The sequence below is a fragment of the Eublepharis macularius genome, chromosome 7 (genome assembly GCF_028583425.1).
Source record: "Eublepharis macularius isolate TG4126 chromosome 7, MPM_Emac_v1.0, whole genome shotgun sequence".
NCBI classification, from domain to species: Eukaryota; Metazoa; Chordata; class Lepidosauria; order Squamata; family Eublepharidae; genus Eublepharis; species Eublepharis macularius.
Genome location: NC_072796.1, coordinates 119,633,323 through 119,655,620, shown reverse-complemented (window position 1 = coordinate 119,655,620; position 22,298 = coordinate 119,633,323). Strand labels below are relative to the sequence as shown.

Sequence of the window (22,298 nt, the reverse complement as noted above, 5' to 3'; positions counted from 1 at the left end):
TCTGATGAAGAGAGCTGTGGTTCTCAAAAAGCTTATGCTACATTAAAGTTGGTTAGTCTTAACCAACTACTGGACTCTTTAGTATTTTAAAAGCTCAGTGTCCATAGCCTGGGTAAAGAAGCAGCTAGGAGGCAAAGATAAGAATGACTTATGATACCAGCATAGAGAGGGAGAAAATTTATTGCTGACCTGTCGGGATTAACTGGAAATGTTTAAAGGAAAAAGTCTAAAGAACTGAATTGCCTTGCTAGTGGCATATCTTCAGTCAATCCTTGATTTCTAGTATCTCTTCATGATTTCACTTCTTTGCCTGTACTAACCTCAGATAAACAAGAAAAGAAATGCAGTTCTCATGAGAAAAAATTCAACTGTGAATAATTAAGTGCCAGCAAAATACTCCCGTCCTCGCTGGTAGGCTTGTGTGAAGGTCAGTCAATATCAAAGCTAGAATCCTTTAGGCAAATTCCATCATTTTATAGTGCGGAACAGCCAATGTTCTTAAAACCCCCCTCCCCAATCTTAACCCCAAGAGAATGGTTTGGGCCAGCTCCCCCACCATTATAAGACATGCTGTCTGTAATGTATGGCAGAGAGACAGTTAATGAAAGCAGCAATGACATTTGGAAAACCTTGATAATCTGGGCTATGCCCATGTTCTGAAGTGGCAGGGGGATTAAACACTCTACCTGCACTGGCCTGTGTGAAGACATTCCTATAGGGGTGGGTAGGAAGGAATGAAATGTCGTAGTGATAAACACCTCCTGTGCAACTGCAGATCATGCAGCTTGGCTCTAGTGTCCCCAGACTGTGCTCACCAATGCAAGTATAACTTTTGATAATGTGCTATTCACTTCCCATGCATGTGTTCAAATTCCTGCTAGCCCATCAATTTGAAATTAAAATTTCCAGTTTGGAGACATGTGGAAATACTCTTTTGGAGCAGTTCAGTGGCTGGAAACACATAGAGACTTTCTCACTCTAAGAAAACCTGGAGTTGTATGAATGTTTCTGCCCAGGCTAAAGCTTCAGGGTTTTCTTGGCAATGACTACTTGCCATCATGCTACAACACTAATGTCACTAGTTTAAAAGTAACCGTCAGGAAAGGATTTTTCTTCCAAATTTATTTTTGACTTTCTGACCTCAGCGGTGTTCCCAAAGTGGCTAACGCTAATTCAATTATTGTAAAATGCATTAAGAAGCTATAAAAATGCTAAAAGCTTATTTTTAAAAAATCTATAACCATTATAAACAATAAACTTGCAGCAATTGAACTGAAGTCACAAAAGCACTTAGAGATTGGAAGTATGCTTCATTTCAAGCTTTGTTTGTTTTCCTCCTAACCATTTATTTTTTTGCACAATGGTTAAGTGGTTGGGTTGCAAATCAGCACTCTGCTGGTTCAAAGCCCACCACTGCCATGATCTCAGCAGGTGGCCTTGGGTAAGCCACTTCTCTCAGCCCCAGTTGCCCAGCTGCATTGTGGGGATAATAGTAACACTAACTTTGTTCACAACTAGAGATGGGCACAAACTGAAATACAAACCAAAATTAAGCACGAACCAGGCCGGTTCATGGTTTGCGAACTGCGGTTCATCAGATCCCATTACTGACGAACTGCCATGAACTTTAGGCTGGTTCGTTTGGTTCATTTTTTGGTTCATGACTGCAGACAGCCTGGTGCCAATCAATCAGTTTTGTAGGCAACGGGATGGACTTCCTGCAGACCTTCTGCCGACCTGGAAGTGACCTTCTTCTGGCCTGGAAGTGACATTCTGCTGACCCGGAAGTGATGATTTTCTGAGCTGGATGTGGCGGTTTCATGAACCAAACGAACCAGTTCGTGAACCAGGGGCAGGTTCATGATCGTTCGTGGTTAGTGAAATTTGATGAACCACGAAACGCATGGTTCGGTTTTTTTTCCAGTTCATGCCCATCTCTATTCACAACTCTAAGTGGGTCACTAATCTGTCTAGAAGAGTGGAATATAAGTACAGTTGCTGTTGTTAACCCCAAGAACTCTTGAGAGAGAGTTAATTTTCTCTTGCAATTAACATGCCATTACTGGCCTAAATAGTCTCAAGGTACTGTATATCTTCATCATCATATATCAACCTAGTGCTTATGAGGGTGGTGAAACTTAGTGTGGTATTGTGGCTAGAACATTGAACTAAGATTGGGGAGATTGAGCTCACTTGGAGACTACTTGCCATAATTATAGAATCTGCCTTGAGTCTCAGCAAGAAAGGCAGGCTGTGAATAAAGTAAATAGATGCATAAACAAAGTCTCTTTCTGCCAAACCTACCTCACTTGTGTTGTTGTGATGGTAGAATAAAGAAGAGGAGACCATTATGAGTTCCTTGGAAGAAAGGTGGGATAAAAAAACAAATAAATAGGTTGGTAGAGCATGCATATCAATTCAAATACATTATCAGCAATTTTAACAACAGTATAAGAATTAGAAGTATTATCCTCACATTGAATATGGGAATTATGTGTCTGAAAGGTAGTGGCTTTCTTGAGGCTAAATCCATGGGCTAGGTATGATTTGAATCAGCACCTTCCATGCTTATACTGTTAAGCATCCCATCTCCCTGATTTCACCATTTAAAAGAGCGACTTGATACAGAACAGTACAACTGATGAAGGAATTGCTGGTGTTTCCCAGATGGGAGAATCAAGAGTACTGTGGAAACATTACTGTAGTTTGACCAAAAAGGTGCCTTTCAACAAAACTCTGAAGCCTAAATCAAATTAACAGTAAAGCATTTGATCATACATAGGCTTAAGTACTTCTATAAAATTAAGAATGAATTTACTTACCTTGATAGAGGTCTTATTGCACTCATATGCTATAGATATGGAATTAGTGTTGAATTATTCTCACCAGAATTGTCTTAGAGGCACTCATTATTGTATTAGATTTATATTAGTATTATCTATGAAGACTTGCATTTCCAGACAGGAGAGACTCTATAGAAGAGAAATATGAATATAATATTTGTGTGAATGCGAAATAATTTATCTTTAGGTAACATAGAAAGATACAAATAGGTTGGTGCATTCCAGAGGAAACAGTGGGATCAGCAGAAGTTCATAGACTTTTTGTTGTTTAAATATTATTTTCTGTATCCATTGTCCATTCACATCTTTCTTTTTCACTCTCTTTCACACACACATGCACATACTTATATCCTTCTTTATATTATTCAATATAATAAACACAATATTCACATACAATTCCTGCAAACTCCCTTCCAACCAACAATTGTCTAGTTTTGTAGTAACATAAGGATTAGCAGAAATCTTAGTATTTATAATTCCCCTCCCTCAGACTGAAGAATATCTTTCTTCATTTAATCTTTGGAACATTCTTTCTTGTGCTTCAGGTGTAACAGTTAATACCTACTCTTGTTTGGATCCTGGCATACCAGTTCATGGCCGTCGTTATGGGCATGACTTTTCCATTGGCTCAACAGTATCATTTGGATGTGACCCAGGTTATAGATTGAGTCACGAAGAGCCTCTGCTGTGTGAAAAGAATCACTGGTGGAGCCATCCACTTCCTACTTGTGATGGTAAGATTTAATTAAACTGATATATAAAGGTATCTACATCATGTTCCAGTCTGTTAAACCTATCCAGCTTTTCAGCTGCTGAAAAGGATTGAAGGTAGGGTTGCCAACAGAGATGGGCATGAACCGAGAAAATTCTGAACTCTGCAGTTCATGGATTGTCATGTTTCACAAACCACAAACTTTCCCAAACTTGCCCCGGTTCGCGAACTGGTTCATTCAGTTCGTGAAAATATCACTTCCACATCAGCAGAAGGTCTGCAGAGAGCCCATCCTCCCCCATTGCCTAGGAAACTGAGTTATCAGCACCAGGCTATCTGCAGTGATGAGCCAAAATACAAACCAAACAAACCGGGCTAAAATTTGTCACAGTTCGTGAGAAAAGAGCTCCCACGAACCGCTGGTAGGTGAACCACCCTGGTTCTTGATGAACTTCAGTTCATATTTTGGTTCGTCCCCACTTCTAGTTGCCAACTCTAGCTTGGGAAATTCCTGGAGATTTTGAGGAGTGGTGCTTTGGGAAGGTGGATTTTGGGGAGGGGAGAGAGCTCAATACAACTTGATGCTACGATGTCTATCCTCTTAAACTGTCATTTCCTCCAGGAGAGCTAATCTCTGTAGTCTAGAGATCAGCTTTTATACTGGGAAAACTCCAGGCTGCATCTGGAGGATGGCAACTAAATGAGGGGACCCCCTTTGGCCATAAAAAAATGCTATGCTGGTGATCATGGGACCTGCATAGACAAATTTAATGTGTATCTGAGGTTGTGTTAAGGTGCAAAATCGCACTGGATTGAATGAAAATTCTGGTGTGTGTAACTTGTTGGTTTTCAGCTTTCTCTGTGTATCCATTCTTCAAAGAGCTCTGTTATAGTGTCCAATGATGTGTAAGGATGGCTGGTTAACACAATACCATGGGTTGAGCAGGGGTTAGTGATGTTGTATGGAACAAGTCTGGAAAAAAGTGTTATTGTACATTTAAGGCTCACTTTCAATTTCTGTCCTCTGGCATAGCAATTCTAGTTTGGTGGCTGCAGTTAGCAAAGTATTCCAGGCCTAGTTGTTTGTAAGTAGTTGTTGCTCTCTAGTTAGACTTGTAACTTTATCTTTTGCTCTGCAGTAAAGTTAGCTGAGACCTCATATTGTCTGTGTGAAGTCAGTACTTAATAGGTGACAGTCTTATGTATCCAAACCTGAATTCTTGGTAGGATACCAGGTCCCCCAAGAGTCAAAGCAGGGGGGGAAGCACATGAGCTCCTGTCTACTCCTGTTGCACCGGAAGATGACATCATTTTCCAGTGTAATGGAGGAGCTGTAGCCCAATTCACTAAACAATCGCCTGCTTAGAGGTGATGTTTAATGAACTGGGCTTCTGTGCAACCAGAACTCCCCCTTTCATGCCAGAAAAGGAGGCGCTGTAGACTAGACAGAAGCCCAAAATGACAACTGGTGTATGGGTGCCTCAGGATCTCAATATTTGTTCCTTAATATGCTTAAGAACTTCATGTCTTTCTAATAACATACTGTGATTTTTGCAGGGTTTTCTTTTTTCTAGTTTTACAGAAAGTTGAAATATATTGTTGATGTATGTATTATCTTGCTCTAGCTGCGTTGTTTTCTACTTGTCATTTTTCTTTATTATTTAACACACCATATTAAATACTAACACCTTGTTAAAGATTTTTGTAATCCTAGTCCTATTGCATTGCTTTGAGTGAGCAGTGTCTTGAATTTGAAGGGGTTCTCTGATGGTATGAGTGGTATGCATGGTATAAACACTGATCCCCCCCACCCCCGAGCACTGCCGGTGAACAATGTAGCCTTGATGATGTTCCTGGGGAGGCTTTCACTCATAATCTGGTGCCATTGCTGAGTTTGGGATGGCTGAGGTTCTGAAGCAGCATCACTGAAGCCCCCACTTTGAGGAGAAGCTTGTAAGCTGGGAAGCCAGGAGAGTTGAGCATACTGAGGAACTCCACAGGATATTGGACCACATCATCCATTTGCACCACTGAGTCCACAGATCTGTATTCCATTTTGAGTGAGTTAAGTAATGTTTCATTAATGATGGCAGCCTTGTCAATCTGGCGAGTCAGAATAGCACACCTGCACAGCCAGTCTATGGACTTCTCTGTGATAGTGACAATATCAGGGTATATTGTGGCTGTTGGGTCTGCTAGGGCCATTACTACTGTGCCCAGGCTTGCAGGGATGGTCACCTTTCCTTTGGACTTGGGATACACTGTCCCCTATTTTTAGTAGGAGTTCAGAGAATTCCCCAGCGAACACCTTGCCTCTCAAGTGGACCCTCATGTTCTTTCATAGCAAACATTTCCTGATGAGGGGCCACAGAGACAACACCTTTACACACATGGTAACGTCGTCAGCTTGAGTTCCCCTTGGGACAACTGGCAGAGTGTGCCAGAAGTCTCCAGCCAGCAGCACTGTGACTCCCCCTCATCTCTCTCTCATTGCCCCTGACATCTTTAAGGATTATGCTCAGTGCCTCAAAACACTCCTTAACATGGTGTTCTCATCCCAAACAATGAGCTTGCAGTTCCACAGCACTTGGGTCATGTTGCTTTGTTTTGAGATGCTGAACAGGGGTGTTTTTGCATGGATGAGGTTAAGAGGTAGCTTGAAGGTAATGAAGGATCATACGCCATGCCTGAGTGTGCCCTGACCTTCCATGGAAGTGAGCACCTCTCTACTTGTCTTCCAGGATTGCTTTGCTCATAGAGAGACTCTGCCGCTCTGTGCACCTTGGGGTGATCTTGCTGGTACTTGGCCACTGCTGCTTGGTGCACCACAGGAGCAGGACATGCATATTTCCTTGCCACATCTCTAAGTTGCTTCCTCTTTTTAGCATCGGTGTATCTTGCACAATGTCTGCCAGGAGGCCTCTTTCCGCATCTCTAAGTTGCTTACTCTTTTTAGCATCGGTGTATCTTGCACAACATCTGCCAGAAGGCTTCTTGGCAGCAGTAAGAGGTGATGGCTGCAAGAGGTGTGAGGTAGAGTTGGACTGAGGGAGGGGTGGTGTGGTGGGCACTTCGGCAGGTTCATGTGAGAGGTTCACATTGAAATGGCCCCTAGAAAGGTTGTATACCATCTCACCTGCCATACTCAGCTGCCATACTGCCATACTGACTTCTATATAAAATCCCTGTTCAGGAGTCTTGTACTGTCTTTCTTCAACTGTCTGCAGTTTCCTTTGCCTGATTTTTACCTCAGAACACAGAGATCCACAGCTGACCCATTAGCTTGCCAGTCACACGGAAAGCCAGGCCCCACAGGGAGATTGGCAACCCTAGAGGGGCAGAGTGGGAGGTGTATTTTTACCTCTGGACACATTCAATGACTGGGAGTCATTGAATGTGTGAGGTACTGCATGTGTCCTGCATACTGTTTAGAATGTTGGGATGATGACCAATCAAGGCCGCATATGCAAATTACCTCAGGGAGGCTGAGTTGGTAGTTGGTGGGGGGAGAGGAGCACCCTGCCAGCCACACAGGGAAGCTGTATCCCTATGGGGAAACACATTTTACCCCTTTTTACCCCCTTAGGGGGCCAATTTCTTAAAATCCCTTCTTAGTGAGCCGCTGCATCATTAAAGTAATGGTCTCCCCAAATTCCACGCTTCCAGGTCCAGGGGTTTGGGCTGGGCGTTGAAGAGTCAGTCAGGACACTTGTCTTTATATATATAGATAATATAATAAAAGCATGGAAAGTATTTGTTAGAATTAGCAATTTATCTCTTTGGAGAGTTATTGTTATCGAGATGGACATTATTCTGAGATCTCAGCATGGTTGTGTTGGCTGGGAAGAACTAAGACTTGAGGACTAGTCTGTGTCTAAAATGCTGTATGAAGCAGCACACATTTTCCCAGGTTCAGTGTGAGATTTTTTTTCTATTCCATTCCTTGCATTCTGGTTGCACTCTTGTTTCTGCTTCAGTCCTGTCTCTAGTCCCATTTTAAGGGAGCTTTATCCATGTCATAACCAACGATGTGGGTTTTCCACAAAGAAATTAAGTCAGAAAAATATCTAGAAGACTTCCCAATGTCCCAGATAGAGTGGGGCCTGCTTTGTAGTGTTTGTGTTGACTTGTATTTACTAAACAACAACAAAAAATAAATCATGTTAATTATATGTCTCAATAGTTGAACTGAAATATGTTATTGGGAGAAAATTAACTATGTGTAGTTTAAATGTTATGTTCAAACAAATTCAAAGTGTTACATGGAAATTATTTTATTTAAATAATTCTTGTAAAAATATTAAGACAATATAGTACCTAGGTCCCTTACATTGTTTAAATTTAAGAAACAAACCCAAAAACACTGAAAACAGTTGATTTGTTAATTTAGCACATTCAAAGAATTTAGTGTGATATGCCCATGTATTTCAATGGAATTTAACTCTTTTCCAAAGAGATCACTGGAGCTCCTCACTGTCACTCTGTAGCATCTCTTGTGAGTTCCATATCAGAATAGTGACTGCAATATCCCATCCCCCATGTGAGAGGAGATAGATGATTTCTTGTTTGTTTGTTTTTGGATTTGATCTGACCTGCACAGTCAATCTAGTGAATTCATAACTCAATTTTGTTTTAAAATTTGGCTTATTGTATGTATTGATAGTTTATCACTCCCCACACCCAGTTTAGAAAGCTGTAAGACTTAAATGTGCTCTCTCTCATACAATTTGTCACTGTAATCACCTGGAAAAAAAATGGGGTTCAATCCAGACAAAATGGGTAATTTCCTCTATCCTTCTGCAGACCACCCCCCTCTACCACACATTCTACCCCTCAGGGATCCCTGTCCCCCAGGAGCAGCATTTCATGGGGATCATTGGGGATGGGGGGCAGGGAAGGTAAATTCTGCTACTGAAAAGGTTAGTCTGGATCCAGATAATTAATTATTACTTTGAAACTGCTAAGTTCGCTTAATATTGTACTGCCATTGATAACCATTTTATGTTATAAACTAATGAGTCTTTAGAAACTGCAATACCACCCCCCACCCCCCAGTGGAAAAAATGAAGCAGGAGAGGGATAGGACATGATAGCTTAAGGTGATGTCACTGGGTGGGCATGATCCTATAGTATCCCTCTGGGGAAGAGTTGGATGGGAAATGCAGTGGATTTAGAAAGACTAATACACTCAATATAAATTACTGTCTCCCAGTGCTAGCATTGCCTAAAAGTAGTACCGATTAGGGTTTTGTTACAGGAAAATGTGTGGTTGTAATATGTACCATCCACTGTCAACTGTGCTTAGGTGTGGGGAGATTAAGGTTGAGGTAAGCTAGCATTCTATGATGAAACAGAGAGGTGTAATTTCTTTTTACATGACACCATGTGACAGCATGATGGACAGGTGACTGTTAAACCTGTTCTTCTAAGCTATCCTGTCCTTGATGCAGAGGACTGCTTTCCACAGCTTGTAATGATCCATTCTCATGCTACTTTAGCTCGTATTTAACAGAGACGGATCCTATTTCATAAACAGAGCCTGTGTGTAGAAGCCATTTTTTTCTTACGGTACTAGACGCTACATGCTTGCCATATAAAAATAAACACTATTAAGAATCTCCTTGTGAAAAATATTCTCTGCTGTGCAATAACATTACATATTGTGATAAATTTCTTCTTCAAGATGCTGAACTAGCATGCAGTTCATTAAGTAAATGAGATTCCCCCCCTCCTCCCCCCCAGGGTATATCACTAAATGGCAATTGTCCACTGAATAAATATCCTATGAAGGCAAGATTGACTATATTTATTCTAGTCCATTTATGGTAACTCATGTTAATTTTCTTACTCTGTTGGATCTTCCAGTATATATAGAGTAATTGGGCCACATCTGGACTTGACTACTGGGCAAAGAATCATTCTCCCAAGATCTGTCCCTTGTATAAAGTTGGATCCATTCCATAGTTTATTGATTTTGTGGGTAGCAGTGAATGGCTTTAGCTGCCGGTGGAATTTGCAGTGAATCCTGTGTAGTGACTCCCAAGCTAAGCCTGTTGATTTCAGTGGACTTTGATTGTAGAGGATTGCACTGTTGAGCGACTAAAAACCAGGCCCGGCCTAGAGCCCCTGCTCTTGAGAGGTTGGAAAAATCCATGAGCTGTTGCTGCTACATAGATGGTGAAACCGGGGTTTGGTCCCAGAGAGGAGTCTGCTGTCCCTGCTTATTGCCTGATTATGGTGTCTCCACTTCATACTCTCCTTCCTTCCTGTAGTTTAATTTTGCTTGTTCTTTTTAGTTGCTTTTTAGTTGCATCCAAAGACTACTTGTGCATATAATCATATTTGTTCAGAGAAAGATATGTATGGATGCATCCTAGCTTAAACAGCCCCAAATAACTGTACAACTTAGTTAGACTTGAATTTTTGCCTAAATAATCTTTTGGAAGTAACATTTTTAGTGGCAAATGAGAAAAGAGACCCAATATTTGCATTATTGTGCAATATTTGTGCATTTTAAAGATGGCATTTATTTAGCTTGCACAATGATTGAGACCGACAACAAACTTTGTTTCTCTTTCTTGAGTTTTTTCTATTTACGCATTAGTGCTGGAATGAAATATGAAGCCTATCCAGTGTTTTGCTCACTTTCCTTTTTGAACTCTCTCCTCTATGCTTGAGATGTGGAAATCTGAAACCTGCATCATAAACACTTCTGGAATTTGTTTTCTGGCACTTGTTTGTACCGCAAGCAAGAAAATAAAAGTAGTTAGTAAAGTACTGGTTCTGTTCAGGTATGAGAATTAAAAAAAAAAAAAGAACTGGCTTTCACATCTGAAGAAAGTAATGTGGTATTAAAACGGGGGCTCTGTGTGCCTGTTGTATGCTTATGGGCTGTCCTGTGCTTGCCCATTGTGGGGCTCATGAATGAAGGATTCCCTTTAAAAGCATAGAGTGTTTCATTTTCTGCCTTCCATTGATAGAAGCTAATCGTTATTGACAGAGTGACAGAACTAGAGTTGCCAGGTCCCATTACCCTCCCAGAGGGAGGAGGGGTGGCACTTACCTTATCTTCACTCCTCGCACCTGTGCAGTGACATCACTTTCGGGAAGTGACATCATCACACAATTGTGGGAGCATGTGCATGCTTCACAGTGGACCAATTTGGGCCTCAAACAGTCCCAATTTGGCTTGTTTGGGTCCCTGCAAAGCATGGGAGAGCTCTTGGGGTGCACAATGATGACACTTCTGGGGAGTCACGCTGCCCCAGGAGTGTGCCTGGGAGGTCCATTTCCATGCTTTCCCCCCTGCCGGCCAAGTGAGTGGGGGCAGGGGACAGATGGTGAGAGCAGGAGATCCCCCCCACCAGGGAGTTGGTAACCCAAGATATAACCCTTCCCCAGGTGCCCTTCCAGTCTGAGAGCTGGAGAGCTCAAACAGTGGGGCACCACAGATTGCAGCCCAGTCAACACCCCCCCCCCCCCGCAGAGGAGGAACATCACATTATGTGAGAGGGTGAATTTATTACTTGTTATCCATTGGAATTTAATTTAAGGTGTACAGCTTGTGTGTGTGTGTGTGTGTGTGTGTGAGAGAGAGAGAGAGAGAGAGAGAGAGAGAGAGAGAGAGAGAGAGAGAGAGAATTGGCTGAGGAGGTTTAGCAATCTGATGCTAACATTTTGAACATTGGCACAAATGCTTTTGATGCACCGCAAATGGCTATGTCAGCATTGTACAAAGCATCATGTTTCGATATAATACTACACTAGTGTTTCGGGCACATGGTACTGAAGTGATCTGGGTTATAATTGCATCAAGCATCTGAGTACACCAGCAAAATACCAGAGTAATATATTGAGTTTCACACAGAGTAAGCTGGCAATTTCCCCTGATCCTGCTGCAGACCCTGGCCCCACCCCTATGCCATTCCTTAGGGTACCCTACTACAAGAAGCATCCAATGGGTTCAATGGAAGGTGTGGGAAGGAAAGTTCTCTTCCACGGATGGGAAATTTAATCTGGATCCAAGCCATGGCTCTGTATGAGTATCTCAGTAAAATAATGATGCCGATAATGCAGCAAGGGATTCTTGGTCTTATCCTAAAATTACTAGTTTTTCATTGGGTTTTGGTCATATGTTATTGATGCTGAACTTCCAAAATGGCTTGCAGTAATATCTCAGGTAGTCTTTTGAAAGCTTGAGTTGTGCACTATGAATCTTGGTCAGTCTTTATAAATGTTAATACTTCTGTTCTAGTAGATCAATATAGCAATTTTATTTTGATATAAAATAATGAAAGGAACCAGAGTTTAGGAGCCTGCTAGAATCTGCTTTAAGGATGGGAAAAAAGCAACATATTTCAGTTAAGACAGATTTATTTTCCATAAATGCTTCAAGGTATTCTCTCAAAGTAAGGCTGTAGGAAGGGAATGCTTATAGGCCTGGCTTCAAAAGAAGTAGGTTCTCCTGTAAAGACGCCAGTACAATGATTTATTAATCTCATTCTACATATTTTTTCATTCGGTGGGGATGTACATCCGAACACTGTGGATTTCAAAATGAGAAGCTGTGAACTATGAAAAGTGGAATGTGATGAGAAAAAGAAGACTTTCATTTAAGGAAACTGCTTGCTGCTTTGACTACATTGACTATCATTCCAAGGGGGGTGGGTAGGGGGGTGGGAAATCAATGCTGTTGCATCTGAGTAAAAATCTGCAGCCAGACAGACACTGTGGCTTCCTGAGAGAAACACTCAGCAATGTAGAATATTTAATGTCAAGATGTGATAGTGTTTTCTAGAATCATAAAAAAAGTGAAAATAAACAAGATTTGCCAATATTTCAGGTAAAGCACAATTAAGGATCAGTGTAACCATTGGGATAGAAGTCAATAGCAGATTCAGAAGCTGTCAAACAAGTTTGTGGCAGCATTTTAGTCAGATGTTGATTCAAAGTTGACCATGGGATAGGTAAGATTCTGATCTTGTAACACTTCCCTGTATACTAGTCTTGTTTTCCTGGACACAGGAAAGCTTTAGGGGTAGTTAGAAACCACCTCACAACTGATGAGAATGGGATGTTTCTCTTCCCTGCCCTTTAAGAGGGTGAGTGGGAAGGGATCACTTGCCCTGGAGAAAATAGCTGCTTTGGAGGGGCATTGTACCTCACTGAGGCTGCTTCCTTCCTTAAACTCAGCTCTCTGCTCCACCCTCAAAATCTCCAGGAATATCCCAACCTGGAGCTGGGAAGCATGGGTCTTGCAAACTGAAGGCTGTGGCTTCCTTTATTGAGTCAGTCCATCTCATGTTGGGTCTTCCCCTTTTGCTACTACCTTCTACTTTTTCTAGCATTATTATACACAGCAAAATTCTTTCCTGGCTTGAAGCACGTCTATAACAATATTAAATAAAAATATTTCTAGATTAATTTCTGTCTAAAATTGTATGTCAGCCTTAAATATAAGGAAACAAATAACAACAGACCACTATTTAAAAGTTTCTTAGAATGATATCCCTGTTTGATTATCTGAAACTGACATTATTTAATTTGGAGAAATTATTAATGTTGATTAGGAACTACAATCAATGATTCTCAAATTATGTATGTTGTTTAAATACTACCAAATGGTAGAGGAACAGTTTTCCATCTGGGAAAACAATTTAAATTACTAAACTCCAACTGCAACAAAGGAACCTAGATGTTTAAGAAAAGAATTAAGATATAAGAAAAGGACATGTTAGATGACCCAGTCTGTATGGAAGGAATTCACAGGATTTATATAGTCTTGCAGTGCATTCCTAAGCAGTTATACCCTTCTAAGCCCATTGATTTAAACAGATTTAGAAAGGTATAATTCTGTATAGGATGACACTGTCAAAGACCTACCTGTTTGGTTAACAAAATAGAAGAAACAAAGCCTCTGGGAAGGTTCTAAACATTGGGTCAGGTTCATCTGAGAGACTTAAATGCCTTATTTGCAGCTGCTGATTAGAGATGGGCACAAACCTAAATATGACCCCCCAAAAAACATGAACCAGGCTGGTTTGGGGTTCGCGAACCGGGGTTCATGGAAGCTCCTTTTCACGGAACTTCCATGAACTGTATACTGGTTTGTTGGGTCGTATTTACAGGGGCAGTTTAAATGGCCATTTCCCTAGGGGAATGGCCATTTAAACTGCCCTTTTAAGGGAATTGCAAAAGCAGGTCCCTTTAAACTATCAGCTGGCAGGCTGCAGGGGGAATCTGCCACAGGAGGTCCCTTTAAACTGCCCAAACCCCAGCCCCTACCCGTCACCTCCCAGCCCCAGCCCCACACTTACCTTCCCCTGCGGTGCGGCATCCTTCCTCTCCTCCAGGAGGGGAGGGGAGGACATTTTCAGCCTTTTCTGCCACGCTGGGGGTCTGCAGGATGGTGGAAGAGGCCGAAAATGGCCTTCACACCCCTCCTGGAGGAGAGGAAGGATGCCACACCACAGGGAAAGGTAAGTGTGGGGCTGGGGCTGGGGGGTACGGGGGCGAGGGTTTGGGTTTGGGCAGTTTAAAGGTCCCTGCCACTGGCAGGTCCCATTAAACTATCAGCTGACAGGCAGTGAGGGGTGAATCCCCCCTGCCACCTGCCAGCTGATAGTTTAAAGGGACCTGCCACTTGCAAGGCAGGAAAGGGCCCTTTAAACTGTTAAAGGCCCCTTTCCCTGCTGCTGTTAAGGCTGGAAAGGGGCATTTAAACCCCATGAACCATAAACCATGAACTGGTTTGTAACTGGTCCAGTTCCATGGTTCGTGAAACCCACAAACCACGAACCTCCTGGTTCATTTTTTTTTGTTCCGTGCCCATCTCTACTACTGACACCTTCTCTCTTTTTCTCTTAATGAATTTTGCTTGACATCTAACTAACATCTCCACAAAAAATTTCAAATCTGGCAAAACAGTTAAGTTAGCAGATGAGGGAGAAACCGCTGATGTGTCCTTTCTGTTCCCTGCAATTCTCAAGTGTTAGAAATAAACGTTTAATAATACCCCAGTGGAAAGGCATGCAAAAGCCAAATGTGCCCCCCCCAACATCCTTGGGCCTGAATCTTTCTCCAGTTTGGATGTCTAAGGGAGAGAAAAGAGAATAGATTTGTGCTTTCATTTCACAGCAGAATCAGCTCCCACACAAGTGGTTTTATTATTTATGTTTGTTTGTTTCTTACATATTTACTTCACTCTCTCAGCTAAGGTGATTTGCAAAACTAAAACAAAATCAGTATAGCCTACACAGGTGAAATCAGTATAGCCTACACAGTTGAAATCCCTGAATCGTCTTTCTAATAGGAAACATGATTCAGGGATTTCAAGGGCCCTGGGGGTGCATTTTTTCACAATATTTGCTGGGGACCTACTCCTAACTGTCCTCTTACAACCCTCCAAGTTTCATGATGATTAGACTTTGAGGAAGCCATTTCATGCCCCCCCCCCCAAAGAAGGTGCCCTCAGCCACGTCCAATCTCCATTATTCCTTATGGGGAAAACTAGGGGAGCCATCTAGGGGAACTATCTAGGGGACTGAGGAGATATTTTGCAAGTAAAATCTACCAAATTTGCAGGAGACCTACTCCTAAATGACCTCTAAAGACCCCTCCCCCTAAGTTTCAGGGAGATTGGACCGCGAGGGGCCATTTTATGGCCCTTTAAAGAAGGTGCCCCCAGCTACCCCATTTGTTTTTATTGTAGAAAAAAGACTGACTCCCACTGCCGAAACACACAGATCATGGTTGCCATGTCCACAGGCACACTCTCAATTACAATCTACATACCAGACAGCCCAACAAAACCAAAATGAAGACCATATCCCCAAACCAGCACTCTCTGAGTACGCTGATGAGCTACTCTTCATTAGTTTCTGTTGTGGAAAAAATGGTTTCCACTGCAGAAACATATGGATCATTGCGCCCCCCCCCCCCGCCCAGATCCAATCTCCCTGAAACTTGGGGACGAGTTTTTAGAGGATAGTTAGGAGCAGATCCCCTGCAAATTTGGTGGATTTTTCCTTGCAAAATGCTACCCCAGCCCCCTATGTAGCTCCCCTAGTTTTCCCCATAGGGAATAATGGAGATTGGAATAATGGAGGTGGTTGGGGCGCCTTCTTTGGGGAGACCATATAGTGCCCCTATGGGGCCCAATATTCATGAAACTTGGAAGGCCATTAGAGGACAGTTAGGAGTAGGTCTCCAGCAAATTTGGCAAAATTAGGTCCAGAAATGGCCCCCAGGGCCCCCAAAAGTCTCAAATCACATTTCCCATTAGAAACAATAGTTGAATTTTGCCAAATGCAGAAAGATAAGGTGCATCATGGGATACTATCCCTTGTTTCCCCCATGCTGACCAAAATTGGCACTCTGCACTGGAGACTCTCTATTATCATGGACACTCACAAGTGCAGCTACACGAAGTTACAGGACACATGCTCAGCTTGGGGAAAAGTTGACATGGGGAAGTTGGAGCACACCTACTTCTAATCACTCGCACAAACTTATGTAAGTTGTCTCATGTAGCTTTGCTCTGAGAGAGAAATTAGTCTATCCAGGTAAGGCAAGGTGTCTGGAAAGGCCTGAGTGAATCTATGTCTGTGTGGAGTTTATTGTTAGTAAAGACCTGTGTGCAAAATTACTCTGTGTGACTTACTTTGTGAATATACATTTAAGAAGAGCTGTTGTAGGATACTGGTTAAGTGGGTGGGCTGCAAATCAGCACTCTGCTGGTTTGACTGCTAAGAATTCTGTAGGTGGCCTTGGGTAAGCCACTCCTTTCAACTCCCCAGCTGTATTTTGGGAATAATAATAATAAGACTGAGTATGTTCACTGCTCTGTGTGTCACTAATTTATCCAGAAGGGCGGTATAGAAGCATGTTGTTGCTGTTGTTACTATTATTACATAATTATATGTGAAACCACCAGGGTTAAGAATTATTCGGATACCAATACAATTATCAAAACTGTGCAACCATCAAGCTTATGACCTTACAAATAAATTCTACTTTTATTTAAGAAAAAAAAAATTGTTTTCCCTCACAACCACCCTCATATGCTGACTGTTCTGTCAAACTACCATCAATAACAAGCCTTCCTCTATTACAAGTTAAACCAAGGAGATATAAGACTAAAGCCTTTGGTGGCAGCAAAAACCTTTTGAGAGAGTCAGGGTGGCAACAATATATAGGTCACACAAACAAATGGGAAGGTGTTCTTGAAGTAAAGGCTTGGGCAAGGTAGAGAACACCTAATCTCTGTGTGATTAGAAATATAAGTAGTGCTTATTAGGACCAATGCCCTCCTGAGGTATAAGGTAAAGTAAGGAGGAGCTGAACTAAAAGTCCAAAGACAACGGCTGAAAAAGTTGAAAACTAAGCAAATCATTACAAGATGGCTGTGTCCTCAAGTGTCTGTAGTCTTTACCAAAGAGACTAGGAACAATTTCTAGAAAATCACTATGTAGGGGCCATTTTTCTTCCCGTTCCTTAATTCCTCATGGATGGGAAACTGGAGCTGGGAGCAGATAATTTCCCAGGTAAATGGGAGGCCTATTAGCATCAGGGTTTTAATGAAGCTTACAGAGCAATACAATTAAACCCATGGTTAGAAACAATTAAAACAGATTAAAACTGTGTAAGTAATAATTTGTAACAAATGGCTAGCAGCTTATTATTATTATTATTATTTAAATTGTGGCTCCATTTGAACTGGCAATGTGATTTTGATGCAGCTGGTGGGACATTGGTCTATGAGGCAGATGAAGAAAATCTGAAACATTCACTTTTGAAACTTAAAAACTGCTTGAAACAGCTTTTTTTTTCCTTCCAAGAAGGTGTTTGAATACTTGCATATTACTACTGGTGTGCATGCTTATTCCATCTTTTAACTCTGATATACAGACATTGTAGGTTTTTGTAATGTTTCAAAAATGTACAAAACTTGTTTGATCACATGTTGCAGAGGAACAATACACAAATTTTATAAACCGTGAGTTTAACTCATGTTTTAGTTATCAATCGTAAGCAAAGGAGAAATGAAAAGTCAGTTTAAGTGTAGAATACAGTGTGTTGCTCTGCACCCTGCCTTTTCATTTTCTCCTTGCTTACATCTCCTTTTCCCATTTATGATTTATACATGTGTTTAATACTCACTGTTGATACTGAAAATGTAAATCATATTTTTGTGTGAATAATACATTTTTTCATTAAGAATTCTTTGAAATCAACCAGTGTAATTAGCAATTCATTTTCATTATTACCAAAGCTTCTCAACAATTAATTAATCATGTTTCCTTCTGAGCACTTTGTGTAAATATTGGCTACAATTAGAGATTTGTCACCCAAGGGAACGGGTGGCACTCTCACATATAGGCTATTGTTTAAACAGAGATAATAGATGATTTTCAGCTTGCTCTTTTCCCATGTTTAATTTTAATACAAACAGTTATATTTATGTGCCTGAGGTTTTTTTTTTTGTCTCTTTCTCAGCTTTGTGTGGAGGAGATGTTAGAGGACCAAGTGGAACTATTTTATCTCCAGGTTACCCTGAACTCTATCCAAATTCATTGAATTGTACATGGACTGTGGATGTTACCCATGGGAAAGGTAAAGGATTTACTTAAATTTTATGTAACTATAAGGCTTTCTATTTCATTCTAGTAGTTTTGGGCATGAGTGGTGTTTCCCTTATTCTTCCATAAATTATTAGTCAATGTAGGTACCTGTTAGAATGATTTGCCTTTCAAACAATGGATGCATACAAAATTCACATATTGTGATTGGAGTGTTGATAATTATACTATGTCTGGTGCCTGGGCTGGACTTGGGAACCCATTCAGGGCCACACAGCCCAAAGACAAGGCTCACACAGCCCTCTTGTCCTGCCCTGCCACCCTTAGCACCCACCTGGTGATGATGGGACAGGCAACAGAGGTACTAACAAGGGCCAGGAATGTTGAGGAAGCCACAGGTACAGGAAGCACAGGTAAGGCCTTGGCAGCAGAAGGCAGGCTGGACGGTGGCCCCTGGGTCCTAGCTATCACCCACTTCCCAGCCATGGCTCCAGGGTAGCTCTTTGCCTTAGCCCATTGGAAGTTCAACAGCCCAGCCAGAGGGAGCTGCTGCAGGAGGCAGGGACAACTGGCTAGCACCACTGCAAGCAGCAGATTGATGGCGGCAAAGGTGGAGCCAGACCACACTCCAGCACAGAGGCAGGAGGAGAAAGAGCAGCAGCACAGCTAACTAGCAGGCAGGCTACAGGGGGTTGGAAATAGCCAGGGGAGGCTGGCAGCAGAGTGGCCACAAGCGTGGCTACCTAAGGCAGCTGACAGCAGCTAGGTTATTGGGGGTGGGACTAGGAGTTGGAGACTCGGAAGGATGAGGGGATAAAAGGGAAGTCCACCCATTATCTGGGGTGGAGAGGAAGGAGTTTTGAGGAGAGCACAAATAATAATAATAATAATCAGAGCCTATCCAAGAAAGCAGTGAGGGATGCCTGGGTAACGTTAGCCCACCCCAGGCTCTTTTCCTGAGACCCGGGTCACCCAGCTGGGACTCGCCCAGTCAACAATGCTATGGTTGAACTAACTAAGGCAGGGCCAGAGCAGGCTAGAGCCTCACATACTAGTTTCCTTTCTATCACTTATTTTATTTTACTGTGGCTCCTTGTATACGTTTGGATCTAAATTTGTCCTTGCATAAATGGAAGGGCACTTTTACTCAAGCAAGGAGGTGGGCAGTTTCTGCCCCCTTCCCTTCCCCATGCTGTTTCTGAGGTTTGTTGGCTTTCAGGATTTCAGAGGTGGTGGTAGCGCTGAAGACGGTGCAAGCATGAAGTAGCAAAGCTATGCACATGTGTAACTGCACTTATTTTCAGTGTGCTTCAATATAGTACAGAATGCTACTAGGCTTGTTCTCCAGGCTACCTCTGCTCTTCAGTTGTGAAGCAGAAGCAAAAATAAATTAAGTGGCGATGGTTGTTGGCGATGCTGCAAAGTTACTTCTGATATGTACTTGGAAGTGACATCACAGAAATGCCAGAAAATTCCTAGAGTGTCACCACAATGCCATAATGTCACTTCTGGGTATGTAACTGGAAAAGACCTTTCTTGACAATCTCAGAATAAAGTTTTACATAGTGGTGCTACAATAGCTGGATTCATGATGTGGCAGTAAGTGAATGAGTGACAAACATGTTTATCTGGGCTGACCATGAGATTTAACTGATGTAGGTTCTGGAAGCATGGATTTTACCTCCCACAGCACTCTCTTCAACACTGAATGACCAAGTCTGAGGGTGATCTTCATGTGGAACATCCTTACTTACCTGGGGAGAAATTGGCCCCGTACAAGACCACAATTTAATTAAACTCACAATGATTATTGTGATTGTCTGAACATGGGCCACTTCACTAGGTAGTGTTAGTTATGATCCATTTATACAGGGAACTACAGTTGCTTTATTAACTAAAGTTACTCTTAACTGCAGTTTTGCATGATGCACAAATGCAGACATCTGGGTTTAATCGTGGCTTGTTTCTCAGCTATACCCTCTAGGCTACTGAGAAAAGACAATGTAATCAGCATCTGTTATGAGAAATCGGAATGTGAGTGATTTTTCTGAGGTCTGAATTCTGGTTTCACAGGCTAACCATAGTTAAAAGAAACCTTGAGTTTGTGTGATGATTGACCTGAAACTGAAGCTAATGTACTCTATAATATTTGTTCTGTTTTTGACTTGTGGACATTTTACTTCATTCTCAACTTATGGCTGTCTTGTTATTTGAGAGTTACTCAATAGTCACAACAAGTGTCTGCTCTAGTAGTTTACATTAGAACCGTCTCTGGGGCCCAATCCAATTTAAAATTAGCATATCTAGTGACAAAGCAAATAATTTTAGTCCATACCTCATTCTATAGGAACATTTCTTCTTCTTCTTCTTCTTCTTCTTCTTCTTCTTCTTCGAAAGTCCAGTTTTGTAAGACAGGCCCATTTTGTTCTAATTGTACTTATATGCTATGTATATATGGAGGGAAGGTGGCATGGTATAGCTCGATCCCATCAGATATCAGAAGCTAAGCAGGGTTGGTACTTAGATGAGCCACCACTAAGGAAGACTCTTCAGAAGAAGGCAATGGCAAACAATGCTGGATCTTGTGTTCCTGGCACCCGGGACAACCCAAATCTGGCTGCCCTTGTGCGCACGCGCAGTGCACGCACACTCCCGGTGCTGCGTAATGACGTCAGTTCACGCAGGGCGGGCGTGCCGCCAGTGGAGCGGTGGCAGCGGCGGCAGCTGGGAGGCTGCCTACGCCACTCGCCTGCCCTACTGAGGGGGTGGACGGCTTGCCACACACTTCCTGTCCTGCTGGGCAAGCGAGTGGCACAGGCGGCCTCTCAGCCATCCATGCCATTTGCCTGCCCGGCTGAGGGGGCGGCCAGCTTGCCATGTGCTCCCTATCCTGCTGGGTAGATGAATGACGCTGGCAGTTGATCGGCCACCTGTGCTGCTGCCAGCACGCTCCTGGCAGCTGGCAGCTGCACCCGGCACCCCCTCTTTGGTGGCGCCGGGGGCAGACTACCCCCCTGCCCCCCCTCGATCTGGCCCTGATGGCAAACCACCTCTGCTTCTCACTTGCCTTGAAAGCCCCTTGCTGGGGTTGCCATAAGTCAATTGCAACTTGACAGAGACACCAATAATGTGTTTTTACTTTTTAGTTTCCATAGGTTATTGTTAAGATCCAAAGACATTTTAAAGATACCTAATGTGTTAATAAAACAACACTACAATCTAAAAAGAGTTACATCTTTCTAAGCCCATTGACTTTAATGGTGTAACTCTTGAAAGATTTAAGTCTGCTTAGTACTGTGCTGTAAAACATCAATGTGTTGATAAAACAAAAACACACACAATTATTCCATTAAAAGAAATCAAATCACACCAATGTGAGAAGAAGTGTGTTGGCATAAACTGCATCTTTTGCAATGCTACTTGAAAGAAATAAAGTGTTTTTAAATGTTAATTATTTTAGTATTTGCAAGTATAATAAAATCACAGTGGGTTGGTTTCTATGATGTTCTTTCTGAGGAAGCCTTGCTGTGTTGGGAGAATTGTCAGTCTGGCAGAAGAAGCCACATTCATTGTAGCAAGGCGTGCTACGGTGGAGGAAGCCTCGCTCTGTTGGAGCAGATCCCTTGTTTAATGGGTGTCCAACCCAGGATATCTAAAATATTATATTTTTAAAATAGATGCCTGACTTCAAAAATGCTTCTTGTTCCTGATGTAAGAACATGATTTAATCTGCCAAAACTGCTTAATATTTAACATATTCCCAACTTTAAGCTTAATGGTTCCCAAATAGCTAATCACATAATCTTTATGTGTAGTTGTACGCTTTGTAACAATCTCCATGATCCACTTGAAAGCACTCATGGGGACTCCACGCATGCAAAGCGATTGCTTGTTCTTTTTTCTGATCAGGAAATGGTTGATAGTTTAATAAGGAATCCCCATGTATCTTAGAAAGCTTTGTTCATACCAAGAGATTGCCTTGTGTTGTAGCTTCAGATGCCACAAACCTCACTGCAAATAAGTCTATCAGATGAACTTCCCATATTCAATAGGGGGGGGGCAAGTAATTATGGAGAGCTAAGCACAGACTATTTCATTTGTGTGGTAAACTCCACTGGCTACAATTCAAGGTATTGGCTATAACAAACAAAACTCTTCATGGCC

The 22,298-nt window shown here is 42.1% G+C and overlaps 1 protein-coding gene across 3 annotated transcripts in view; it reads left to right on the top strand.

Annotated features, from left to right (window-relative positions):
* CSMD3 (CUB and Sushi multiple domains 3) overlaps positions 1–22,298 on the top strand; it is a 922,268-nt gene that overhangs the window by 597,431 nt on the left and 302,539 nt on the right. For all 3 annotated transcript variants that reach the window (XM_054984891.1, XM_054984890.1, XM_054984889.1), the window contains 2 exons: positions 3,389–3,577; positions 18,052–18,168. In XM_054984891.1, coding sequence (XP_054840866.1) covers positions 3,389–3,577; positions 18,052–18,168 — 306 coding nt within the window. The remainder of the gene's footprint in view (positions 1–3,388; positions 3,578–18,051; positions 18,169–22,298) is intronic.